Consider the following 25,539-nt stretch of genomic DNA (forward strand, 5'->3'; position numbering starts at 1 on the left):
AACGCTATCACATGTCGATGAGGCCTCATGTACCCAGGTTCTTAACAAATTTCCTTCCCTTTTTGAGCCAGGCATTGAAAACTTCTCCGGGGCGAAGGTACGAATCCACTTGGTCCCAGAGGCACGACTCATTCACCACAAGGCGCGAGCGGTACCTCACATGATGAGGGAGAGAGTGGAAATCGAGCTGGACAGGCTGCAATGCGAGGGCATCATCTCCCCAGTGGAATTCAGTGAGTGGGCCAGCTCTACTGTTCCAGTACTCAAAAATGATGGCACGGTCAGGATTTGTGGCGATTATAAAGTAACTATTAATCGTTTCTCGCTACAGGACCAATACCCGCTACCTAAGGCAGACGACCTATTTGCGACGCTGGCAGGAGGCAAGATGTTCACCAAGCTTGACCTGACTTCGGCCTACATGACGCAGGAGCTGGGGGAGTCTTCGAAGTGCCTCATCTGCATCAACACGCACAAGGGACTGTTCATCTACAACAGATGCCCGTTTGGAATTCGGTCGGCTGCAGCAATCTTTCAGAGAAACATGGAGAGCCTACTCAAGTCGGTACCACGCATGGTGGTTTTTCAGGACCACATATTGGTCATGGGTCGGGACACCGTTGAGCACCTACAAAACCTGGAGGAGGTCCTCCAGCAACTGGATCGCGTAGGGCTGTGGCTGAAAAGGTCGAAATGCGTCTTAATGGCAACAGAAGTGGAGTTTTTGGGGAGAAAGTTCGCGGCAGACGGCATTTGGCTCACAGACGCCAAGACAGAGGCTATCAGGAACGCGCCCAAGCGACAGAACATCACGGAGCGCGGTCGTTCCTGGGACTCCTCAACTATTTTGGTAACTTCCTACCGGGGTTAAGTACCCTCTAAAAGCCTACATGTGTTATTGCGCAAAGGTGAGAACTGGGTGTGGGGAATAAACCAAGTAATTGCTTTTGAGAAAGCCAGAAACATTTTATGCTCCAACAAGCTGCGTGTATTGTATAACCCGTGTAAAAGGCTCGTGCTAGCATGTGATGCGTCGTCGTACGGAGTCGGTGTGTATTACCGTTGCGGGGAAGTTGCAACCTGTCGCCTATGCTTGCAGGAGCTTGTCTAAGGCCGAGAAGGCCTACAGCATGATTGAGAAAGAGGCATTAGCGTGTGTGTTCGGGATAAAGAAAATGAATCAGTACCTGTTTAGCCTCAAATTTGAGCTGGAAACCGATCACAAGCCCCTCACATCCCTGTTCACTGAAAACAAGGGGATAAATACTAATGCCTCAGCCCGCATACAAAGGTGGGCACTCGCGCTATCAGCATATAACTATACTATCCGCCACAGGCCAAGCACTGAGAACTGTGCGAATGCTCTCAGTTGGCTACCATTGCCCACCACAGGGGTGAAAATGGCGCAGCCTGCAAACTTGTTGATGGTGGCGCAGCCCGCAGACTTGTTGATGGTCATGGAAGTGTTTGAAAATGATAAATCACCTGTCATGGCCCGCCAGATTAGGACTTGGACCAGCCAAGATCCTCTGCTGTCCCTAGTAAAAAAACTGTGTACTACATGAACGCGAATGCGAATCCACTCCCCAGCCTGAGGAAACATCCTCCCTGCGTCTACCCTATCAAGCCCTGTAAGAATTTTGTATGTTTCAATGAGATCGCCTCTGATTCTTCGAAACTCTAGAGAATATCACCCGAGTCTACTCAATCTCTCCTCATCGGACAATACCCCCATCCCAGGAATCAGTCTGGTGAACCTTCATTGCACTCTGTCAATGGCAAGTATATCCTTCCTTCGGTAAGGAGACCAAAACTGTACACAATACTCCAGGTGCGGTCTCACCAGGGCGCTGTATAATTGCAGCAAAACATCTTTACTCTTACACTTTACTGTAATAAAGGCTAACATACCATTTGCTTTCTTAATTGCTTGCTGTACCTGCATGTTAACTTTCAGTGATTAATGTACAAGGACACCCAGGTCCATCTGAACACCAACATTTCCCAATCTCTCACCATTTAAAAAATACTGTTTTTCTATTTTTCCTACCAAAGCGGATAACTTCACATTTGTCCACATTATATTCCATTTGCCATGTTCTTGCCCAGGAGCAGCGCGAGTTTGGTGAGAGGCGGGAGTTATGGGGATCGGAGAGGCGTACAAAAGACCAGTGAGACCAGGAGCAGCGCAAGTTTGGCGAGAGGCGGGAGTTCCAGGGATCGGAGAGGCCTACAAAAGGCCAGTGAGACCAGGAGCAGCGCGAGTTCGGCGAGAGCTCCGGGGATCAGAGAGGCCTACAAAAGACCAGTGAGACCAGAATTAAACATACAGGGGTATCTGACAATTCGGAAAGATAGACAAGAAGGGAAAGGAGGTGGGGTAGCTCTGTTAATAAAGGATGATATCAGGGCAGTTGTGAGAGAAGATATTGGCTCTAATGAACAAAATGTTGAATCATTGTGGGTGGAGATTAGAGATAGTAAGGGGAAAAAGTCACTGGTGGGCGTAGTTTATAGACCCCCAAATAATAACTTCACGGTGGGGCGGGCAATAATCAAGGGAATAATGGAGGCATGTGAAAAAGGAACGGCAGTAATCATGGGGGATTTTAACCTACATATCGATTGGTCAAATCAAATCGCACGGGGTAGCCTGGAGGAGGAATTCATAGAATGCATACGGGATTGTTTCTTAGAACAGTATGTTACAGAACCTACAAGGGAGCAAGCTATCTTAGATCTGGTCCTGTGTAATGAGACAGGAATAATAAACGATCTCCAAGTAAAAGATCCTCTCGGAATGAGTATGGTTGAATTTGTAATACAGATTGAGGGTGAAGAAGTAGTGTCTCAAACGAGCGTACTATGCTTAAACAAAGGGAACTACAGTGGGATGAGGGCAGAGTTTGCTAAAGTAGACTGGGAACACAGACTAAACGGTGGCACAATTGAGGAATAGTGGAGGACTTTTAAGGAGCTCTTTCATAGTGCTCAAAAAATATATATTCCGGTGAAAAAGAAGGGCGGTAAGAGAAGGGATAACCAGCCGTGGATAACCAAGGAAATAAAGGAGAGTATCAAATTAAAAACCAATGCGTATAAGGTGGCCAAGGTTAGTGGGAAAATAGAAGATTGGGAAAATTTTAAACGACAGCAAAGAATGACTAAGAAAGCGATAAAGAAAGGAAAGATAGATTACGAAAGTAAAACTGCGCAAAACATAAAAACAGATAGTAAAAGCTTTTACAGATATATAAAACGGAAGAGAGCGACTAAAGTAAATGTTGGTCCCTTAGAAGATGAGAAGGGGGATTTAATAATGGGAAATGTGGAAATGGCTGAGACCTTAAACAATTATTTTGCTTCGGTCTTCACAATGGAAGACACAAAAACCATGCCAAAAATTGCTGGTCACGGGAATGTGGGAAGGGAGGACCTTGAGACAATCACTATCACTAGGGGGGTAGTGCTGGACAGGATAATGGGACTCAAGTAGACAAGTTCCCTGGTGCTGATGAATTGCATCCCAGGGTATTAAAAGAGATGGCGGAAGTTATCGCAGATGCATTCGTTATAATCTACCAAAATTCTCTGGACTCTGGGGAGGTACCAGCGGATTGGAGAGCAGCTAATGTAACGCCTCTGTTTAAAAAAGGGGGCAGACAAAAGGCAGGTAACTATAGGCCGGTTAGTTTAACATCTGTAGTGGGGAAAATGCTTGAAGCTATCATTAAGGAACATTAAGGAAGAAATAGCGGGACATTTAGATAGGAATAGTGCAATCAAGCAGACGCAACATGGATTCATGAAGGGGAAATCATGTTTAACTAATTTACTGGAATTCTTTGAGGATATAACGAGCATGGTGAATAGAGGTGTACCAATGGATGTGGTGTATTTAGATTTTCAAAAGGCATTCGATAAGGTGCCACACAAAAGGTTACTGCAGAAGATAAAGGTACGCGGAGTCAGAGGAAATTTATTCGCATGGATAGAGAATTGGCTGGCGAACAGAAAGCAGAGAGTTGGGATAAATGGGTCCTTTTCGGGTTGGAAATAGGTGGTTAGTGGTGTGTTAGTGGAGATTAAAGGGATAGGGAGGGATTTGTAAACAAGGATCAGAATTTTGAAATTAAGGCGTTGCTTAACCGGGATGAGCCAATGTAGGTCAGCTAGTACAGGGGTGATAGTTGAGCGAGACTTGATGTGCGTTAGGACACAGCTGCCGAGTTTTGGATGACCTCAGGTTTACATAGGGTAGAATGTGGGAGGCCAGCCTGGTGTGCACTGGAGTAGTCAAGTCTAGACTTAACAAAGGCACGGATGAGGGGTTTAGCAGCAGATGAGCTGAGGCAGGGACGGAGACAGGCAGTGTTACAGAGGTGGAAATAGGCGGTTTTAGTTATGCTGCGAATATGTAGCCGGAAGCTCATTTCCGGGTCAAATATGACAGCAAGGTTGCGAACAGTTTGTGGCAGGGTTCAAACACCATGGCCCTGAAATCCATCATTTTTTAATCCTCCCTAGATACAGGAGTTGTGCCAGAGGATAGAACTGCTAACATTGTACCATTGCTTACAAAGGGAGGAAGGGATAACTGAGCAATTACAGGCCAGTTCGTCGAACCTCGGTGGTGGGCAAATTATTGGAATCAATTCTGAGGGACAGTATAATTTAGAAAGACACAGATTAATCAAGGTCAGTCAGCTTGGATTTGTTAAGGGGAGGTCCTGTCTGATTAACTTGATTGAGTTCTTTGAGGAGGTAACAAGGAAGGTAGATGAGGGCAGTGCGTTTGATGTAGTTTACATGGATTTTAGCAAAGCTTTTGACAAGGTCCCACATGGTAAGCTGATCAAAAAAATAAAAGCCCATGGGATCCAATCGAAAGTGGCAAATTGGATCCAAAATTGGCTTAGTGGCAGGAAGCAAAGAGTAATGGTTGAGGAGAGCATTTGTGACTGGAAGGCTGTTTCTCGTGGGGTTCCACAGGACTCAGTACTTGGTCCCTTACTTTTTGTAGTACATATTAATGATTTAGACTTAAATGTAGGGGGCATGATAAAGAAATTTGCAGATGATACAAAAATTGGCTGTGTGGTTGACAGTGAGGAGGAACGCTCCAGATAGCAGGAAGATATCGATGAACTGGTCAGTTGGGCAGAAAAGTGGCAAATGGAATTCAATCCGGAAAAGTGTGAGGTAATGCATTTAGGGAGGAGCAACAAGGCAAGGGAATACACAATAAATGGGACAATACTGAGAGGTGTGGAGGAACAGAGGGACCTCGGAGTATTTGTCCACAGATTCTTAAAGGTAGCAGGACAGGTCGATAAGGTAGTTAAAAAAGCATACGGAATGCTTTCCTTTATTAGCTGAGGCATAGAATGCAAGAGCTGGCAGGTTATGCTAGTTAGGCCACAGCTGGAGTACTGCGTGCAGTTCTGGTCACCACATTACAGGAAGGATGTGATTGTATTAGAAAGGGTGCAGAGAAGATTTACAAGGATGCTGCCAGGACTGGAAAACTTTAGCTGTGAGGAAAGATTGGATAGGCTTGAGTTGTTTTCCTTGGAACAGAGGAGGCTGAGGGGAGATTTAATTGAGGTGTATAAAATTCTGAGGGGCCTAGATAGAGTGGATAGGAAGGACATATTTCCCTTAGCAGAGGGGCCAATAACCAGGGGGCATGGATTTAAAGTAGTTGGTAGAAGGATTAGAGGGGAGATGAGGAAACACTTCTTCACCCAGAGGGTGGTGGGGGTCGGGAACTCACTCCCTGAAAGGGTGGTAGCAGCAGAAACCCTCACCACATTTAAAAGGTATTGGATGTGCAATTAAAGAGCCGCAACCTACAAGGCCACGGACCTAGTGCTGGAAGATGGGATTAGGTTGGGTAGCTCTTTTTTGACTGGCACAGACACGATGGGCCGAATGGCCACCTTCTGTGTCATAATTTTCTATAATCCTATGATGATGTAAAAAGAGATCTGCAGACATCGCCAGACATAAAATCACAGCATGGTGATGATGTGGACTAAAGGCTTTGGGCTAGACTTTCCACAAGGTGGCTAAGGCCCAAAAAATGGGCCATGTTCCAGCGATGTTGGACGTCTCGCCCGTGCTGATCGCCGGCACAAGGCCCATTTTTTTTTTGCGATTTTCCACTTGGCCTTACCCCGGCGATGTCAAATGGGCGATCTGATTTTTCAGCGATCCCACGATCGCCCAAAGAAAGCAGAAGTCAAACGAAAGTCATAGGAAAAAAAAAAGCTTCCCTAGCAATGCTAGTGTGCATATGTGTGGGATGTTTTTTATTTGGGTTGACTTTTTTTGCCGCGTTTGGAGAGGTCGGGGTCATTGCACACGCTCAGAAGCACAGCGAGGGTCAGAGAGCGCAGGAGAGAGGACTTGGTCGTTTTCTCTGAGAAATATTTGAATAATCCAGAATATTTGACTAATCTAGTATATTTGACTAATCTAGTATCTAGTATCTAGTATATCGTATCTTAAAGTACATTGAAGCAATGTCGATGCAACTACAAAAAGAAAGGGAGATTGGAAGGAGAAGGGCCTCCTTTAGTGAGGAGGCCAACGAGCCCCTTGTTAATGTAGTCATAACGAGGTGGGAGAACTTGATACGGGGTGGGCATGGGAAACCTCCACACCGTGCATATCGCAGAATTTGGGTGGAGATTGCCGATGTTGTGACATCAGCATCTAATGAGGTGCGGACTGCTGACCAGTGCCGCAAGAGATGGAACAGCCTGCTGGCAGCAGCCAGAGTAAGTTGCATTATATTTTCTATATTTAAAACATATTTAAAATTCCTATTTAAAATCATACATATGTATTATTTACTTGATGTTTATAAATTGTAATTCGAATCCTCAATGTCATTTATTTATAATATAAAATAATTAAATTAAAAATACATTTATTCTCCCTAACACTAAGTTGAATCTTATAGCATTAAAAATTATTCATATGCACTACAATGTTATGTAATAATTGGACATTTAAATCTGTCAGTCTTAAATGTTTATTCTCAAGTCCATTAGCTTATGCCGTGCAATGTTAAATTATAATTTACAGAAGAAGATAACTATCAACCGTGCGGATTAAAGGAGGACAGGTGGCGGCTCCGCAATGGTGCATGTACTTACACAATATGAGAAGCTTGCGGTGGCCTTGGTGGGGCCTGAAAGCCGTTCGGTCATGACCCGTGGCGTGGCCGAGCCCGCCCTTCAGTCTCGTGAGTAATGGGAACTGTGCAATGTGTGAAACATTACGAAATACATACTAAAAATATCGTAGTTACGCATGTAATGTTATGCAATTATAATTCAATAATTTTGATGTAGTGTTGATCTACGAATGAGGCCATGTTAACCCTGGTGAACTCTTGTGCATACGGGGTTTTGAAAAGTATTGCAATGTTTTGGGTTATTGAAATATTGATATTGAAATTGAAATATTGATATATATTGATATGTATTGTTATTAGTTGTTTAGAAATTTCATTCATCTTTCTAAGGTCAAGTGTCCATTGAGCAAGGTGATGTAGCAGATACATCCGCAAATATCGACCCCTCCAACAGCTCGCAGGAGGAAGAGACGGAGGAGGAGGACATTAACACGCAATCCATAAGTCAATTTGAGGCGGAGCAAGAGGAGGAGGATGAGATTTTTTTTGTGGGGGAGGAACAACCTGCGGCCATCTCAATTGAGATGGAAGAGGCACCGGGACCAAGCGGTGTGTAGATGGCGACGCCGAAGCGCGTAATTTTGCAAACGCCGACTCCACGGAGGTCCGATCAGCGGGGTGAGCAATCGCCTACCATGGAGGGCCTGACTGAGAGCTTAATATCCCTGTGCAGGGAGACGGTCGCGATTGGTCGCGACTTTATCCAGGATTTCGCGGAATTCTCTGCCAACTGGAGCCAGTTCTCCGCGAACTGGAGCCAGTTTCCAGCAACCTGGAGCCAGTTCTGCATGATCTTCTCCAACTGGTCTTCCGAGCAAGCACAGACTGCAAGGGAGACGTTGGAGGCCATTCGGCAGCAGACAGCCCCAACCAATGCCCTACAGCATGCGTTGCTGGCTGGACACGACGCAGCACCCCAAGATGTCATGTCTGCTCGTAGCGAGACCCCGGGCACGCAAGCGAGTACGGAGGGCACAGTTCCTCCTGACTCGGAAGTGGAGCTTCAGGCTTCCACTTCCGCTCCGTCACCTCCACCACGGCAGGAAGTCTTGCCGTCCCACTCTGCACGATGTCTTGGTGTCGGTCTGCGTAGACCAAAACGGGCGGGTGGGGTACGAACACGGGGTGGGACTGGACCTGGAGGGAAACGTGGCCGCAGGTCGGGAAGGGGGAGTTTTTTCAAAAAGTTTATTTGTTCACTGTTCACTTACATAGAAACATAGAAACATAGAAAATAGGTGCAGGAGCAGGCCATTCAGCCCTTCTAGCCTGCACTGCCATTCAGTGAGTTCATGGCTGAACATGAAACTTCAGTACCCCCTTCCTGCTTCTTGTTCAATTGTTCTTGTTCTTGTTTCGTTAGTTGTTAGTTGTTAATTGTTAATTGTTAAGATTTTGTGTATTTGAGGGAAAGATCGGTTGGTGCGGGGGGCGGGGGGTTGGAGGAATAGTTTATTAATTTTTTTTCGTATTTGTTAATTAAAAAAAAGTCTTTAATTCAATAAATTCAATGAGTCTTCTCTCTTAGTTACATTAGTTATCAACTATACAGTTGTTAATCCATATTTGTTTATTCTTTTAATATACAAGTACTTTAGTAACACTAAACTTTATAAAATAAGCATAAATTCTGATGATAGGCCAGTGCAAGCAAGACAACAAGGACACCCCACGCAATTGAAACTTTTGATTAAGCCTAACTGTAAATCAACATCTGAATGTCTACATTTAGCGAGTGGAACCCCTTTCTGTTACGAAAGACCTCCGCGTTCTTTAAAGGTGCTTTGAGGGCAATGTGCGTATAGTCTATTGCTCCCTGCACCTTGGGAAAGTCTGCTACTCTCGAGAAACCGAAAGTGCTCTCAGTCTGTTCCTCCCTGGTCACATTGTGAAGCTTATGAAGTCCCATCACGAGCCTAAAGAGCTTCAGTCACTTGTCAAATGCAGCACTGTGTAGCGTGCTGATGTCTAATTTTAATAATCTCTCAACAATATCTAATCACTGTACTCTGCACTCTCTGTACTCTCTACGCTGTATACAAGTCAGTTTGATAGGCCCCAACAATATCAGTAAATAACTTCACTATGTAAAAGCTATTTAATAAATTCAATATATAAAACCTAATAAATTCAATATATAAAACCTATTTACCAAAAATAACACAATAATACCTATTTATATTCCCTGTCCCAATATTCTGAGTACAACTAACTGTCTAAATAACTCACAACTAATCCTCCACCCTTCCTCTGAAGTCAAAATGGTGTCCATAGTGCCCATTATCCTTCTCTTAGGCCCTGAAAAAGCAACTATTTCTCAGCACTGTTTTGGGCCTTGCATCGGCCCAGCGAGGTGCATGCTCGGTGCTGAAACTTAGGATGGGCCTTATGTGGGTGATCATTTCTCGGCAATCATTTCTCGGCGATTACAGTGGAAACTTAGGCACCTGTTTTTCGGGCGATATTTTGGGCCTAGTTTCCAATTTTTGCTGAAAATGGGCGATAGAGGTCCGTTTTGGGCCATATATGGGCCATAGATGGGTGATGTGAAGTGGAAAGTCTAGCCCTTTGCCTTTTAAAGACTTGGACTTAACCCATTCAGAGTTATGTGTTATCTTCTGAAATAGAGTGCTTGGGAAGGGGAGATATGGAAGTTGCCTTGTTATCTAATTGCGAGCACTTCTGTCTCCACACCACACCATGTAAATCATCAAGCTCAGGAACACCTGTTTCTGAAATTGAAATTGAGGTGGCTAAATGGGGTACTGAAGTTGCATGTTCAGCCATGAACTCATTGAATGGTGGTGCAGGCTCGAAGGGCCGAATAGCCTACTCCTGCACCTATTTTCTATGTCTCTATGTTTCTAAAGTGGACTGGGAAAATAGATTAAAGTGTAGGAAGGTAGATGAACAGTGCCGTACATTTAAGGAGATATTTCACAACTCTCAAGAAAAATATATTCCAGTGAGGAGGAAAGGGTGTAAGAGAAAAGATAGCCATCGGTGGCTAACTGAAGAAATAAAGGACGGTATCCAATTTATATATCCAATTAAAAACAAGGACTTACAATGTGCCAAAACTAGTGGGAGGACAGAAGATTGGGAAGTGTTTAAAAGCCAGCAAAGAATGACTAAAAAAGTGATTAAGAAAGGGAAGATAAGACAATGAAAGTAAACTAGCATGAAATATAAAAACAGACAGCAAGAGTTTCTATAGGTATATAAAAAGGAAAAGAATGGCTAGAGTAAATGTTGGTCCCTTAGAGGACGAGACCGGGGAATTAGTAATGGGGAACATGGAGATGGCAGAAACTCTGAACAACTATTTTGTATCAGTCTTTACGGTAGAGGACACTAACAATATTCCAACAGTGGCGAGTCAAGGGGCTATAGGGGGGGAGGAACTTAACACAATCACAATCACTAAGGAGGTGGTACTCAGTAAGTTAATGGGACTAAAGACAGATAAATCCCCTGGACCTAATGGCTTGCATCCTAGGGTCTTAAGAGAAGTAGCGGCAGGGATTTTGGATGCATTGGTTGAAATTTTCCAAAATTCCCTGGATTCTGGGGAGGTCCCAGCAGATTGGAAAATTGCAAGTGTAACGCTCCTATTTAAAAAAGGAGGCAGACAAAAATCAGGAAACTATGGACCAGATAGCCCAACATCAGTGGTTGGGAAAATGTTGGGAGTCCATTATTAAAGAAGCAGGAGCAGGATGTTTGGAAAAGCAAAATTCGGTCAGGCAGAGTCAGCATGGAATTACGAAAGGGGAAGTCATGTTTGACAAAATTTGCTGGAATTCTTTGAGGATGTAACAAACAGGGTGGATAAAGGGAAATCAGTGGATGAAGTGTATTTGGACTTCCAGAAAGCATTTGACAAGGTGCCACATAAAAGGTTACTGCACAAGATAAAAGTTCATGGGGTTGTGGGTAATAGAAACATAGAAAATAGGTACAGGAGTAGGCTATTCGGCCCTTCGAGCCTGCACCGCCATTCAATGAGTTCATGGCTGAACATGCAACTTCAGTACCCCTTTAGCATGGATAGAGGATTGGCTAACGAACAGAAAACAGAGAGTTGGGATAAATGGTTCATTCTCGGGTTGGCAATCAGTAACTAGTGGGGTGTTGCAGGGATCAGTGCTGGGACCCCAACTATTTACAATCTATATTGACGATTTGGAAGAAGGGACCGAGTGTAACGTAGCCAAGTTTGCTGACGATACAAAGATGGGAGGAAAAACAATGTGTGAGGAGGACACAAAAAATCTGCAAAAGGACATAGACAGGCTAAGTGAGTGGGCAAAAATTTGGCAGATGGAGTATAATGTTGGAAAGTGTGAGGTCATGCGCTTTGGCAGAAAAAAATCAGAGAGGAAGTTATTATTTAAAAGGAGAACTATTGCAAAATGCTGCAGTATAGCAGGACCTGAGGGTACTTGTGCATGAAACACAAAAGGTTAATATGCAGGTACAGCAAGTGATCAGGAAGGCCAATGGATTCTTGGCCTTTATTGCAAAGGGGATGGAGTATAAAAGCAGGGAAGTCTTGTTTCTGTTGTACAGGATATTGATGAGGCCACACCTGGAATACTGCATGCAGTTTTGGTTTCCATATTTACAAAAGGATATACTTGCTTTGGAGGCAGTTCAGAAAAGGTTCACAAGTTGATTCTGGGGATGAAGGGGTTGACTTATGAGGAAAGGTTGAGTAGGTTGGGCCTCTACTCATTGGAATTCAGAACAATGTGAGGTGATCTTATCGAAACGTATAAGATTATGAGGGGCCTTGACAAGGTGGATACAGAGAGAATGTTTCCACTGATAAAGGAGACTAGAACTATAGGGCATAATCTTAGAATTAGGAGCCGCCCATTTAAACAGGAAATTAGGGGTGCATGCAATAAAGGTGCAGCAGTTATCATGGGTGACTTTAATATGCATATAGATTGGGCTAACCAAACTGGAAGCAATACGTTGGAGGAGGATTTCCTGGAGTGCATAAGGGATGGTTTTCTAGACCAATATGTCGAGGAACCAACTAGGGGGGAGGCCATCTTAGACTGGGTGTTGTGTAATGAGAGAGGATCAATTAGCAATCTCGTTGTGCGAGGCCCCTTGGGGAAGAGTGACCATAATATGGTGGAATTCTACATTAGGATGGAGAATGAAACAGTTAATTCAGAGACCATGGTCCAGAACTTAAAGAACGATAACTTTGAAGGTATGAGGTGTGAATTGGCTAGGATACATTGGCGAATGATACTTAAGGGGTTGACTGTGGATGGACAATGGCAGACATTTAGAGACCGCATGGATGTACTACAACAATTGTACATCCCTGTCTGGCGTAAAAATAAAAAAGGGAAGGTGACTCAACCGTGGCTATCAAGGGAAATCAGGGATAGCATTAAAGCCAAGGAAGTGGCATACAAAATTGGCCAGAAATAGCAGTGAACCTGGGGACTGGGAGAAATTTAGAACTCAGCAGAGGAGGACAAAGGGTTTGATTAGGGCATGGAAAATAGAGTAAGAGAGGAAGCTTGCAGGGAACATTAAGACGGACTGCAAAAGTTTCTATAGATATGTAAAGAGAAAAAGGTTAGTAAAGACAAACGTAGGTCCCCTGCAGTCAGAATCAGGGAAAGTCATAACGGGGAACAAAGAAATGGCAGACCAATTGAACAAGTACTTTGGTTCGGTATTCACTAAGGAGGACACAAACAACCTTCCAGATATAAAAGGGGTCAGAGGGTCGAGTAAGAAGGAGGAACTGAGGGAAATCCTTATTAGTCGGGAAATTGTGTTGGGGAAATTGATGGGATTGAAGGCCGATAAATCCCAGGGCCTGATGGTCTGCATCCCAGAGTACTTAAGGAGGTGGCCTTGGAAATAGCGGATGCATTGACAGTCATTTTTCAACATTCCATAGACTCTGGATCAGTTCCAATGGAGTGGAGGGTAGCCAATGTAACCCCACTTTTTAAAAAAGGAGGGAGAGAGAAAACAGGGAATTATAGACCGGTCAGCCTGACATCAATAGTGGGTAAAATGATAGAATCAATTATTAAGGATGTCATAGCTGCGCATTTGGACAGAGGTGACATGATAGGTCCAAGTCAGCATGGATTTGTGAAAGGGAAATCATGCTTGACAAATCTTCTGGAATTTTTTGAGGATGTTTCCAGTAGAGTGGACAAGGGAGAACCAGTTGATGTGGTGTATTTGGACTTTCAGAAGGCTTTCGACAAGGTCCCACACAAGAGATTAATGTGCAAAGTTAAAGCACATGGGATTGGGGGTAGTGTGCTGACATGGATTGAGAACTGGTTGTCAGACAGGAAGCAAAGAGTAGGAGTAAATGGGTACTTTTCAGAATGGCAGGCCGTGACTAGTGGGGTACTGCAAGGTTCTGTGCTGAGGCCCCAGCTATTTACATTGTACATTAATGATTTAGACGAGGGGATTAAATGTAGTGTCTCCAAATTTGCGGATGACACTAAGTTGGGTGGCAGTGTGAGCTGCGAGGCGGATGCTATGAAGCTGCAGAGTGACTTGGATAGGTTAGGTGAGTGGGCAAATGCATGGCAGATGAAGTATAATGTGGATAAATGTCAGGTTATCCACTTTGGTGGTAAAAACAGAGAAACAGACTATTATCTGAATGGTGACAGATTAGGAAAAGGGGAGGTGCAACAAGACCTGGGTGTCATGGTACATCAATTGAAGGTTGGCATGCAGGTACAGTAGGCGGTTAAGAAAGCAAATGGCATGTTGGCCTTCATAGTGAGGGGATTTGAGTACAGGGGCAGGGAGGTCTCACTGCAGTTGTACAGGGCCTTGGTGAGGCCACACCTGGAGTATTGTGTACAATTCTGGTCTCCTAACTTGAGGAAGGACATTCTTGCTATTGAGGGAGTGCAGCGAAAGTTCACCAGACTGATTCCCGGGATGGCGGGACTGACATATCAAGAAAGACTGGATCAACTGGGCTTGTATTCACTGGAGTTCGAAGAATGAGAGGGAATCTCATAGAAACGTTTAAAAATATGATAGGTTTGGACAGGTTAGATGCAGGAAGAATGTTCCCAATGTTGGGGAAGTCCAGAACCAGGGGTCACAGTCTAAGGATAAGGGGTAAGCCATTAAGGACCGAGATGAGGAGAAACTTCTTCACCCAGAGAGTGGTGAACCTGTGGAATTCTCCACCACAGAAAGTTGTTGAGGCCAATTCACTAAATATATTCAAAAAGGAGTTAGATGAAGTCCTTATTACTAGGGGGATCAAGGGGTATGAAGAGAAAGCAGGAATGGGCTACTGAAGTTGCATGTTCAGCCATGAACTCATTGAATGGTGTTGCAGGCTCGAAGGGCCGAATGGCATACTCCTGCACCTATTTTCTATGTTTCTATGTTTCTATGTAAAACTGAGATGAGGAGAAATTTCTTCTCTCAGAGGGTTGTAAATCTGTGGCATTCGCTACCTCAGAGAGCTGTGGAAGCTGGGACATTGAATAAATTTAAGACAGAAATAGACAGTTTCTTCGACGATAAGGGAATAAGGGGTTGTGGCGAGTGGGCGGAGAAGTGGACCTGAGTCCATGATCAGATCAGCCATGATCTTATTGAACGGCGGAGCAGGCTCGAGGGGCGGTATGCCTACTCCTGCTCCTATTTCGTACATTCTTATGTTCTTATAAGATAAATTGATTAAAAATAAAATTGATATGAATTGCTGTTTCAAGCACTCAAGAAGGGAAAATTTACCTGAAGTTTAAAGTGATAGTCAAATTTTCATTAAAAGAAACTTATGGACAGCAGTCCAGGTTGTCCTGCCAATTGCTGTTCATCAAGGAAGAAAGTTTTGAGGGAAATAACGTTGAACCTTAACAAAACTGTCAGTCCAACATTACTGTTATGATAAAAATGGACTCAGGCACAATACATTGGTCAACTTTTGGGAAAATCAAGGAACCTCTGAAATAAAGAATACAAAAAATGTGTCAAAAACTTAAAGCAAGTGGGAACATTTGATCTATTATTTCTATTTTTAATATAGTATTGGACAGTAAAGTTCTTCCAGGGCGAATGTTATATGAATAATAATTAATAGTTTGCCCCACTTAAGATATAAGATAGAAGCAGGCGAATTACACCATCAAATGGAATTTTCCTGACATTCTAGTGAAAGTCAGGGAAGTGTAGTTGAGAATAGTAAATTGATAGCTTTCTCTCGGAGAGGTTTGTGTCCCTGCCTATAATGAACTTTTTAAGAAAGCTGAATTTGATAGTTTGGCCATTACCCGAGACTGGGACCATGGAGTAGGAGATGAGCAAAGATGTCCAGACTCCGCACGACCTATTGATCAGATCACCTGAAAGCCCAAGAATGGCTTATATCAGATGGCTGATCAGATGTGCGGTTGTGGATATCTGAACGGAATATATGGAATTAAGGACAGTAATGTAAACGGGATATATGAAAATGTATAAGCCATGGAAGAATAGCTGGGAGAATGTCAGATTGCAAATAGTGCAACATCAGCATAGCTAACAGTCTTTCTCAAGGTTTCAAGTCACTAATCCTGCCAATAATATCTAATTGTAACATGAAATACATCTGCAGAATTGCAAGGTCTCAGTTAATAGTCACACCATTAGATTGAAACATTTAGAGGTAATGCTTGAGCTTTCAAGAAGAACATCTCATATAGATTGACTAATGAGTGGCTGAGTTAGACTGTCAATCCATTTGTATTTTGTTATCTGATTTCAAAACTGTATAACTGTTAACGCTTTACGATGTAACTTCACCTATCCGTAGGGAGTGTGTACGCTCTATCCAGAGAGTATATCTTGTCTGATAGGTCTTACTGGCCGGTAATAAAGACTGCTTTGTTCAAAGCACAAGAGGTATTCGACTCAGTAATTTTACTGAACCAGATTGAGGTAAAAGAATCCAGGAATTTACACGGTGTGATATTAGGATGCTGGTGTGAGTGTGCAAATGTGATTTGTTACGTATGAAGCAATTAGCATGCGGAAATGCATGGTGAATTTGCACTGAAGAACAGGTCTCAGACATGCTCAGTTATTTGACAACAGTATGACATCAAATGGTTAATGTGGCTCAGGAGAGTGCGACAACTTTTCAAGCACTAACACATAATTGATTGAGAAATCATCTAATAAATTAATTAGGATAGAGTTAATCACACTGATACCTGTCAGAGGGACTGAAATTGAAGGTGAAGTGGAGAAGGTCATAGAATTTAGATTAGGACAAATGAGGGCTAGAGGGAGGTCATATTTAGTAAGAATTATCACAAGATAGATACGAGTAAAGGGAGAGCTGGAGGATCTTTCAAGTCGTTGTATTATGATTTTTTTTTTGAAATTCGTAGCCAATCGTTCCAATTCTTTGTCAAATCACAAACGCCAGAGGTCACCTTGGGCCCATTCAAGGATCACTCTGCGCCAATGCTCTTAGCCAAAAGGCCTAGAGCCACTGCACCGTTCCTGGAAGTACTGCAATACCAGGTTCGTGCCATGGAGGTGGATGGGTCAGGTCCCCCACACACCTCCGTGGAGGTGGATGGGTCAAGCCACCCCACACACCTCCTTTCTTAGTCCGTACCATGATCTGTTGCTTGAGATGTAAGTGCTTGATTGATGCATTAATAACTTAGAATTAGTAGACCTCCTGCAAAGGGATAAGAAATAAGATTGAGGGGTCGGAAAAAGATCTCCCCCTCAAGCCGGGGACTGTAAGAATCCTAAGAAATCTCCATTTCAGATTCCTACTAACTAACATGGACGAAATTAAAGTTTGTATCATTGGAATTCAGAAGATTGAGAGGTGATCTTATCGAAACGTATAATATTATGAGGGGGCTCGACAAGGTGGATGCAGAGAGGATGTTTCCACTGATGGGGGAGACTAGAACTAGGGGGAACTTATCTTAGAATAAGGGGCCGCCCATTTAAAACTGAGATGAGGAGGAATTTCTTCTCTCTGAGGGTTGTAAATCTGTGGAATTCGCTGCCTCAAAGAGCTGTGGAAGTGGCCCGACTGCTGAATTCGTGGGATTCCGTTTTTAGGTGTCCTCCAAAAAAGTCAGCAAACTGAAGACTCCAAAACTAGAAGAAGCATATTAATACAGGCATTTTTTAAAATATTTGTTTGTGGGATGTGAGAAGCACTGGTTGAGGCAGTAGTTATTGACAATCCATGGATGATCTGAGGGAATTAAGAGTTGACCACATAGTGTGGGACTGGAGTCACCTGTAGGTTAAGACCGGGTTGGGGTGTTTGGCTTCCTTCCCTGAAGGACATCAGTGAGCCAGTTGCATCTTCCGGCAGAGTTCGTGGTGATCACTGTTGTAATGTAGGAAACGCAGCAGCCAATTTCCGCGCAGCAAGCTCCCACAAACAGCAATGTGATAATGACCAGATAATCTGTTTTTGTTCTGTTGATTGGGGGATAAATGTTGGCCAGGATATCAGGGATAACTCCACTGCTCTTCTTCAAAATAATGCCATGGGATCTTTTACGTCCACCTGAGAGAGCAGACAGGGTTTCGGTTTAACGTCTCATCTGAAAGACGGCACACCTCAGTGCAGCATTCCCTCAGCACTGCACTGGAGTGTCAGCCTAGATTTATGTGCTCAAGTCCCTGGAGTAGAACTTGAACCCACAACCTTCTGACACAGCTGACACTGTGGCTCAGTTGGTCGTGGGAGCAAAGTGCCAACAACGCCTTTCCACTGATGCCAATCGGATGAGCTAGCTCTACATCTCCAACAAAAAAGAAATCCCTACAGTTGTGTTTAAAAAATGCTAGAACTATCTGCCATTTCTCCGTACCTGTGGCGATGAAGCCATCTTGCTCTGTTTTTGTTTTAGCTTCTCTCCAATCTTTAGCCGTAACGTGCTCAGGACAAGCTCCACGACACCGGGCGAGCACTGGGCCACCTTGCGAACTACGTCATCGGGGATGTAGAAGTTGAGTTTGTTGAAAACCTTCCTGTGTTTTGAATTTTAAAAAAAGGACTTAAATTTTCAAATAGGCAATCATCTCCACAGATGTCAATAGCAGAAATTAGTACAGCGCCTGAAAATGTGATTCCCTCTGTAAGAATACACCATTTTAAAATTGCCGAACTTTAAAATTGGCCAAATGCTGTAACCAGCAGACCTTGCGAAGCCAAGAAGCTACTGTGGTAACTGTTAGTTAAGTAAAAGCTGTACTTTCTCATAGATGATGTCTTTAAGGTACGAATAATGAACGGATTATTGTTAAGGACATTGAAAAAAAATCACACGTTTAATAAACTGCTGAAGAGGGAAAAAAACATAAGAACATGAGAACATAAGAAATAGGAGCAGGAGTAGGCCATACGGCTCTTCGAGCCTGCTCCGCCATTTTATACGATCTTGGCTGATCCGATCATGGACTCAGGTCCACTTCCCCGCCCGCTCCCCGTAACCCTTTATTCCCTTATCAGTTAAGAAACTGTCTAGCTCAGTCTTAAATTTATTCAATGTCCCAGCTTCCACAGCTCTCTGAGGCAATAAATTCCAATAGATTTACAACCCTCTCACAAAAGAATTTTCTCTTCATCTCAGTGTTAAATGGGCGGCCCCTTATTCTAAGATTATGCCCCCTAGTTCTAGTCTCCCCCATCAGTGGAAACATTCTCTCTGCATCCACCTTGTCAAGCCCCCTCATAATCTTATATGTTTCGATAAGATCACCTCTTAAACTTCTGAATTCCAGTGAGTAGAGGCCCAACCTACTCAACCTTTTCTCATAAGTCAACCCCCTCATCTCCGGAATCAACCTAGTGAACCTTCTCTGAACTGCCTCCAAAGTATATCCTTTCGTAAATATAGAAACCAAAACTGCACGCAGTATTCCAGGTGTGTCCTCACCAATAACTGTAACAAGACTTCCCTGCTTTGATATTCCATCCCCTTTGCAATAAAGATCAAGATTCCATTGGCCTTCCAGACCACTTGCTGTAACTGCAGACTAACTTTTGTGTTTCATGCACAAGTACCCCCAGGTCCTGCTGTACTGCAGCACTTTGCAATCTTTCTCCATTTAAATAATAAATTGCTCTTTGATTTTTTTTCTGCCAAAGTGCATGTCCTCACACTTTCCAACATTATACTCCATCTGCCAAATTTTTGCCCACTCACTTAGCCTGTCTATGTCCTTTTGCAGATTTTATGTGTCCTCCTCACACATTGCTTTTCCTCCCATCTTTGTATCGTCAGAAAACTTGGCTATGTTACACTCGGTCCCTTCTTCCAAATCGTTAATATAGATTGTAAATAGTTGGGGTCCCAGCACTGATCCCTGCGGCACCCCACTAGTTATTGATTGCCAACCCGAGAATGAACCATTTATCCCGACTCTCTGTTTTCTGCAACTTTGGCCTTACAGAGTGGGCAAGTTGCCAACTTTTTAGGTATAAACAGTGCTGTGAGAGGACACTTGGGGCTGCAGTCAAGAAGGGCGACTTGGCCAGTTGCCAACCAAAGAACCACGGACTAATTAGTAGGCGCTTGACCACCGGTAGTGTTAGTTACGTGTGAGTTTTGCTTAGAATTGCTCAAATGTAAATTGTAATGTTAGAGGGGGCACTTTGTTTGTGCTACCCTTTTCTGCACGACCCCCGCCCCCACCCGGCCATTGTGGTGTGCACAATGGAGTGACCTCTCCTCCTGCCACAAAGTGGACCTCTGACCATCCCTGTCCTCAGTTTTCTCACCACCTCACCGAACAGCGCTGCTCAGTGCTGAGCTTACGGCTTGCATCCCGCCGTAGGCAACTAGGCTCATACAGCAGTGCCTGGTCTGCAGATGTCTTGGACTCCCTTACCACTGGACCAAGACCTTTCTCTGCTAAGCCCGTGTGGTAGTCGATGTGCAACGGCCATCCCACATTAAAAGAACTCCCGCACAGGCATCTTCCACCCTTCAAAATGAAATTCAAGACCTGGAACGTCAGTACCCGCATGGACAACTCCAACTGCGACAAACCGGAACGCCGCACCGCCATTGTTGCCCGGAAACTTAAGACGTTTTGATATCGACATCGCCGCCCTAAGCGAGACCCGGCTGGCAGGGGTAGGTCAGCTCAAGGAACAAGGTGGAGGTTACACCTTCTTCTGGAAAGGCAAACCAGAGGAAGAATGCCGCCATCAAGAACGAGCTGGTCGACCGCCTCAGAAACTCCCCTTGCGGGATTAGCGAACGTCTCATGACTCTCCGACTCACCCTATCACGGAACCAGTGCGCCACAGTCATCAGTGCGTTCGCCCCAACACTCGACGCAACAGATGAGGCCAAAGATGGATTTTACTCCAGCTTTGAACAATCCTTGTCCCGTGTCCCCACGGATGACAAACTGGTAATGAGCATGCTTTCCCTGACTTTCAGTCAGTAAAGGCATGTGAGGGGGGACATGTAAGATGGCTGCTATAATGAGCTAAGCCTCAAAAAAATTGCTTAGAAAAGCAAAAAATGAGTTTTGATGCAAGGCCACAACTCCCCTGACAACTGCTCTGGGGTGATGGGGAGGGGCAGAGGGGAGGCTGAGGAATGCCTTGAGAGTTCAGTATAACAAACAAGCAGTCTTCTCAGCCGAGGGGCCACTGATAAAGCGAGATTAAATCATTTGGTTGCAGCCACGGCAATTCAGGACATATAACTATGAGGGTAGGAATCATCATCGGCAGTCCCTCGAATCGAGGATGACTTGCTTCCACGTCAAAACGTTCACAGATGTTTCAATGAAGGACCTACAATTCCAGGTCCCGAACTAAGCCTTGAAGGGTGGTAGATGCTTGAGCGTGGATTTTTTTAACGTGTGGTGGCCGTTGCACACCAGCCACCACACGGGCTTGACAGAGCTAGGTCTTGGCCTAATGGCAAGGATTAACCAAGACGACTGCAAACCTTGCTCTGCTGCACAGACCTAGTGAACACACATATCGCAGTATGGGCTGGCCCGTGCTGCCCCTGGGCCCTCGGCTCTTCTGGCCCCGAACTCACGCCTCTCCTGGGCCCCGATCACAGCCCTCTACAATCTCTCGCTGCTCCTTTACCCTGACCTCGCCGCTCCTGCTGTACCTGCCCCACGCTCCAATCACCGATCTGGATCTTGGTGACGTCACTTTTCACTGCCGTTGCTCTCCTGCTCCAGCACGTGCTGCTCCCTGGAGTGGTACGCCGCCACACTGCTCCTTCCACTCCCCGGCCTGCTCCGATGTTGCTCGCAGGCCGGGGGCTGTTCAGCCTACTGGATAACGATGACTGCAGTCAAGAGGACCCCTCAGTTTGGTCACTAAGGCGATGTTACCCAGGACAAGGTAGGCCTGACCAGCACTTGGGTCTCGATAGCATAAAAAGGGAGCCCTTAAGCTATTTACTTTGTATATATTGTGCCTAGTATAATCATTGCCTCTGTGTGAGATTTAACTTTGGTTATACAAATAAAAGTCATCACATTTAATCCGACATTGTGTGTATGTGTCTGTAATTCCCAGAGTCACGAACATTGTAACGTAGGGTAAAGGCATGCTCCTTTTTAGCTACATCTCCTCCATGGAACCTCACTCTGTTTCTTTCTGGAGTCTGGTCAATCTAATTCTGGATTTACATTAGACCTTTAGCATCTATATGAAGTATGGACACTACAGTTACAGTGTAAATACATCTTAAGAGTAAGCATGAGCTTTGCCTTTTTGGGCTCCCTATGGAACTTATCTTCGATCATAGTTTCTGCAAAGCTGTACCTGTGTTTAATCACCTCCATATGAAACTCCTTCATGGCAAACGCGCCAAAGATGGGCAGAGGAACAAGGACACCCTCAAAGCCTCCCTGATAAAGTGCAACATCCCCATCGACAGCTGGGAGTCCGTGGCCAAAGACCGCCCTAAGTAGCATCCTGGAGGGCGCTGAGCACCTTGACTCTCATCGCCGAGGGCATGCAGAAATCAAGCGCAGGCAGCGGAAGGAGCGTGCAGCAAACCAGACTCCCCACCCACCCTTTCTTTCAATGACTGTCTGTCCCACCTGTGACAGGGACTGTGGTTCTTGTATTGGACTGTACAGCCACCTAAGGACTCATTTTTAGAGTGGAAGTAAGTCTTCCTCGATTCCGAGGGACGGCCTATGAAGGTGATGATGAAATTTAAATAAGACGCCGTGAATTGTACATGGCCCACCTCAAGGAATGGGCTTGGTGGGCCAAAATACCTTCTCCCATTCCACATTTTATTTTCTTATCGTAGGATAAATTGCTTGTCTTTTATAATCTAACAGTGTAAAATTCTGAAGGGGTTTGATGGAGGAAATGAGGAGAAATTGGGCGGGAGTTAGTAAGGCGCTGGCATGGTTGTGCCGCGCCCCATTATTAGTGCACCAAGCTGCCGCACAACCGACAATGATGTCATTGCCACACACGGCAACCCCTTAGCTCCCCGCGGTGAATACTTTCCGCCCTGCGGCGGAATTTCGACAGCGCCCCGTGAGTCTGCCGCAAGCTGTGTTAGTGCTCGCCTCGTGGGTCGTGAACCAGGCCAAGCTCTGCTCCCGGGGCGGAAGTTAAAGGGGAGGGACGCTGACCGCTCGCCGCCATTTTATTTTCCGCCCGACTCTCCCATCAACCCATTCTGCTTTGCTGTCGTGTGCTCTGAGGCTGCCATCGTTGCGGCCCGGAATTCCATTTGGGCGATGGGCTGCGGCCACGGCACCACGCAGCACTGGTGGCCCGGTGGGGATGCCTGCAGAGCTTTCAGCGTCCCTTCCCCCCTTAATGGAAGGGGAGGGGCGTCGAAACGCGTTAGCACTATGTGAGAAGCCGAGTAGGGCTGCCGATCGCGCCCGAGTAGCGCTCCCTGAACCCACCCCGACAGGAAGTGGAGTGCGCGACATTGCTCACTGTTTCCTGGGAGGGGTGGTAACCGCAATTTAGTGGCTGGGGCGGGACTTTCGTGCAGGTATGTCCTGGGGAACGAAGCTGGGCAGGTTGAAGGGGTATTAGTGGGGGAGCACGTGGGTGTCAGTGACCATAATTCAGTTAGATTCAAGTTGGTTGTGGATAAGACCAAGAATAGGCCTGGAATAAAAGTTCCCAATTGGAGAAATGCTAATTTTGCTAAATTAAAGGGTGATTTGTACATAGTGGACTGGAAACTGGAATCAGTGTCGGAGCAGTGGGAGGCATTTAAGGAAGAGATCCGGAAGGCTCAGGCCAAACATGTGCCCTTAAAGAAAAAGGCTAGGAAAAATAATTCTCGAGCCCCCTGGATGTCTAGGGACTTACAGGGGAGGATTAAGAAAAAAAGAGACGCTTACATCATATACCAATGGCTAAATACGATAGAATCTTTAGAGGAATATAGAAAGTTAAGAGGCAAAATTGAAAAGGATATTAGGAATGCGAAGAGAGAGCACGAGAAATTCTTGGCCAGTAAAATTAAGGAAAACCCGAAGATGTTCTATAAATATATTAAGAGTAAGAGGGTAACTAAAGAAAGGGTAGGGCCTATTAGAGACCATGAGGGTAATCTTTGTGTGGAGGCGGAAGATGTTGGTAGGGTTGTTAACAAATACTTTGCATCTGTTTTCACAAAGGAGAGGGATAATGCAGATACTGCTATCGAGGAGGAATGTGATATTCTGGATGAAATAAATATAGTGAGAGAGGAAGTATTAAGGGGCTTAGCAGCTTTGAAAGTAGATAAATCCCCAGGCCCGGATGAAATGCATCCCAGGCTGTTGAGTGAAGTAAAGCAGGAAATAGCAGACGCCTTGACCATCATTTTCCAGTCCTCTTTGGATCTGGGCATGATGCCGGAGGATTGGAGACTGCTAATGTAGTAATGTTTAAGAAAGGAAAAAGGGATAGGCTGAGTAATTACAGCCCTGTCAGCCTAACCTCAGTGGTGGGAAAATTATTGGAAAAAATCCTGAAAGACAGGATAAATCTGCATTTGGAAAGGCAAGGATTAATTAGGGACAGTCAGCATGGATTTGTTAAGGGAAGATCGCGTTTGATTAACCTGATTGAATTTTTTGAGGAGATAACCAAGAGGGTTGATGAGGGTAGTACGTTCAATGTAGTATATATGGACTTTAGCAAGGCTTTTGATAAGGTTCCACATGGTAGACTGGTCATGAAGGTTAAAGCCCATGGGATACAGGGCAAAGTGGCAAGTTGGATCCAGAATTCACTTGGAGGTAGGAAACAAAGGGTACTGATTGATGGATTTTTTGTGACTGGAAGGATGTTTCCAGTGGGGTTCCGCAGGGCTCAGTAGTGGGTTCCTTGCTTTTTGTGGTATATATCAATGATTTAGATTTGAATATAGAGAGTATGATTAAGAAGTTTGCAGATGACATTAAAATTGGTTGTGTGGTTGATAATAAAGAGGAAGTCATGGATTGCAGGAGGATATCAATCTACTGGTCAGGTGGGCAGAGCAGTGGCAAATGGAATTTAATTCAGAGAAGTGTGAGGTGTTGCACTTTGGGAGGGCTAATAAGGAAAGGGTACACACATTAAGCGGTAAGCCACTTAATAGTGTAGATGAACAAACGGATCTTGGAGTGCTTGTCCACAGATTCCTGAAAGTAGCAGGCCAGGTGGATAAGGTGGTTAAGAAGGCAAACGGAATGCTTACCTTTATTGGCCGAGGCATAGAATATAAGAGCAGGAAGGTTATGCTTAAATTGTATAATACTTTGGTTAGGTCACAGCTGGAGTATTGCGTGCAGTTCTGGTCGCCGTATGATAGGAATTGCACTAGAGGGTGCAGAGGTGATTTACTAGGATGCTGCCTGGAATGGAGAATCTTAGTTATGAAGACAGATTGGATAGGCTGGGTTTGTTCTCATTGGAACAGAGGAGGTTGAGAGGAGACCTCGGCGAGGTGCACAAAATATTGAGAGGCCTGGACATAGTGAATAGTAAGGGTCTATTTCCATTGGTGGAGGGGTCTATTATGAGGGGGCATAGTTTTAAGGTGGTTGGTGGAAGATTTAGAGGGGATTTGAAGGGGAGCTTCTTTACGTAGAGGGTTGTGGGGATCTGGAACTCGCTCCCTGGAAGAGTTGTGGATGCAGAAACCCTTGCCACTTTTAAGAGATGGTTGAATGGGCACTTAAAGTGCAGTAACCTGATCTAGAGCTGGTAATTGGGATTAGACTGAATGACCTTTTGTCAGAGGGCGCAGATATAATGGTAAGTACTGCAGGGAATAGAATACAGCCAGCGTGATATCCTGGACTAGTTTTGATCGCCTGGA

At 44.7% G+C, this 25,539-nt stretch overlaps 1 protein-coding gene across 3 annotated transcripts in view; it reads right to left on the reverse strand.

Annotated features, from left to right (window-relative positions):
- LOC139236178 (sperm flagellar protein 1-like) overlaps positions 1 to 25,539 on the reverse strand; it is a 321,238-nt gene that overhangs the window by 98,043 nt on the left and 197,656 nt on the right. For all 3 annotated transcript variants that reach the window (XM_070866806.1, XM_070866805.1, XM_070866804.1), the window contains exon 3: positions 18,082 to 18,241. In XM_070866806.1, the coding sequence (XP_070722907.1) occupies positions 18,082 to 18,241 (160 nt within the window). The remainder of the gene's footprint in view (positions 1 to 18,081; positions 18,242 to 25,539) is intronic.

This window comes from Pristiophorus japonicus, chromosome 2, assembly GCF_044704955.1.
Source record: "Pristiophorus japonicus isolate sPriJap1 chromosome 2, sPriJap1.hap1, whole genome shotgun sequence".
NCBI lineage: Eukaryota > Metazoa > Chordata > Chondrichthyes > Pristiophoridae > Pristiophorus > Pristiophorus japonicus.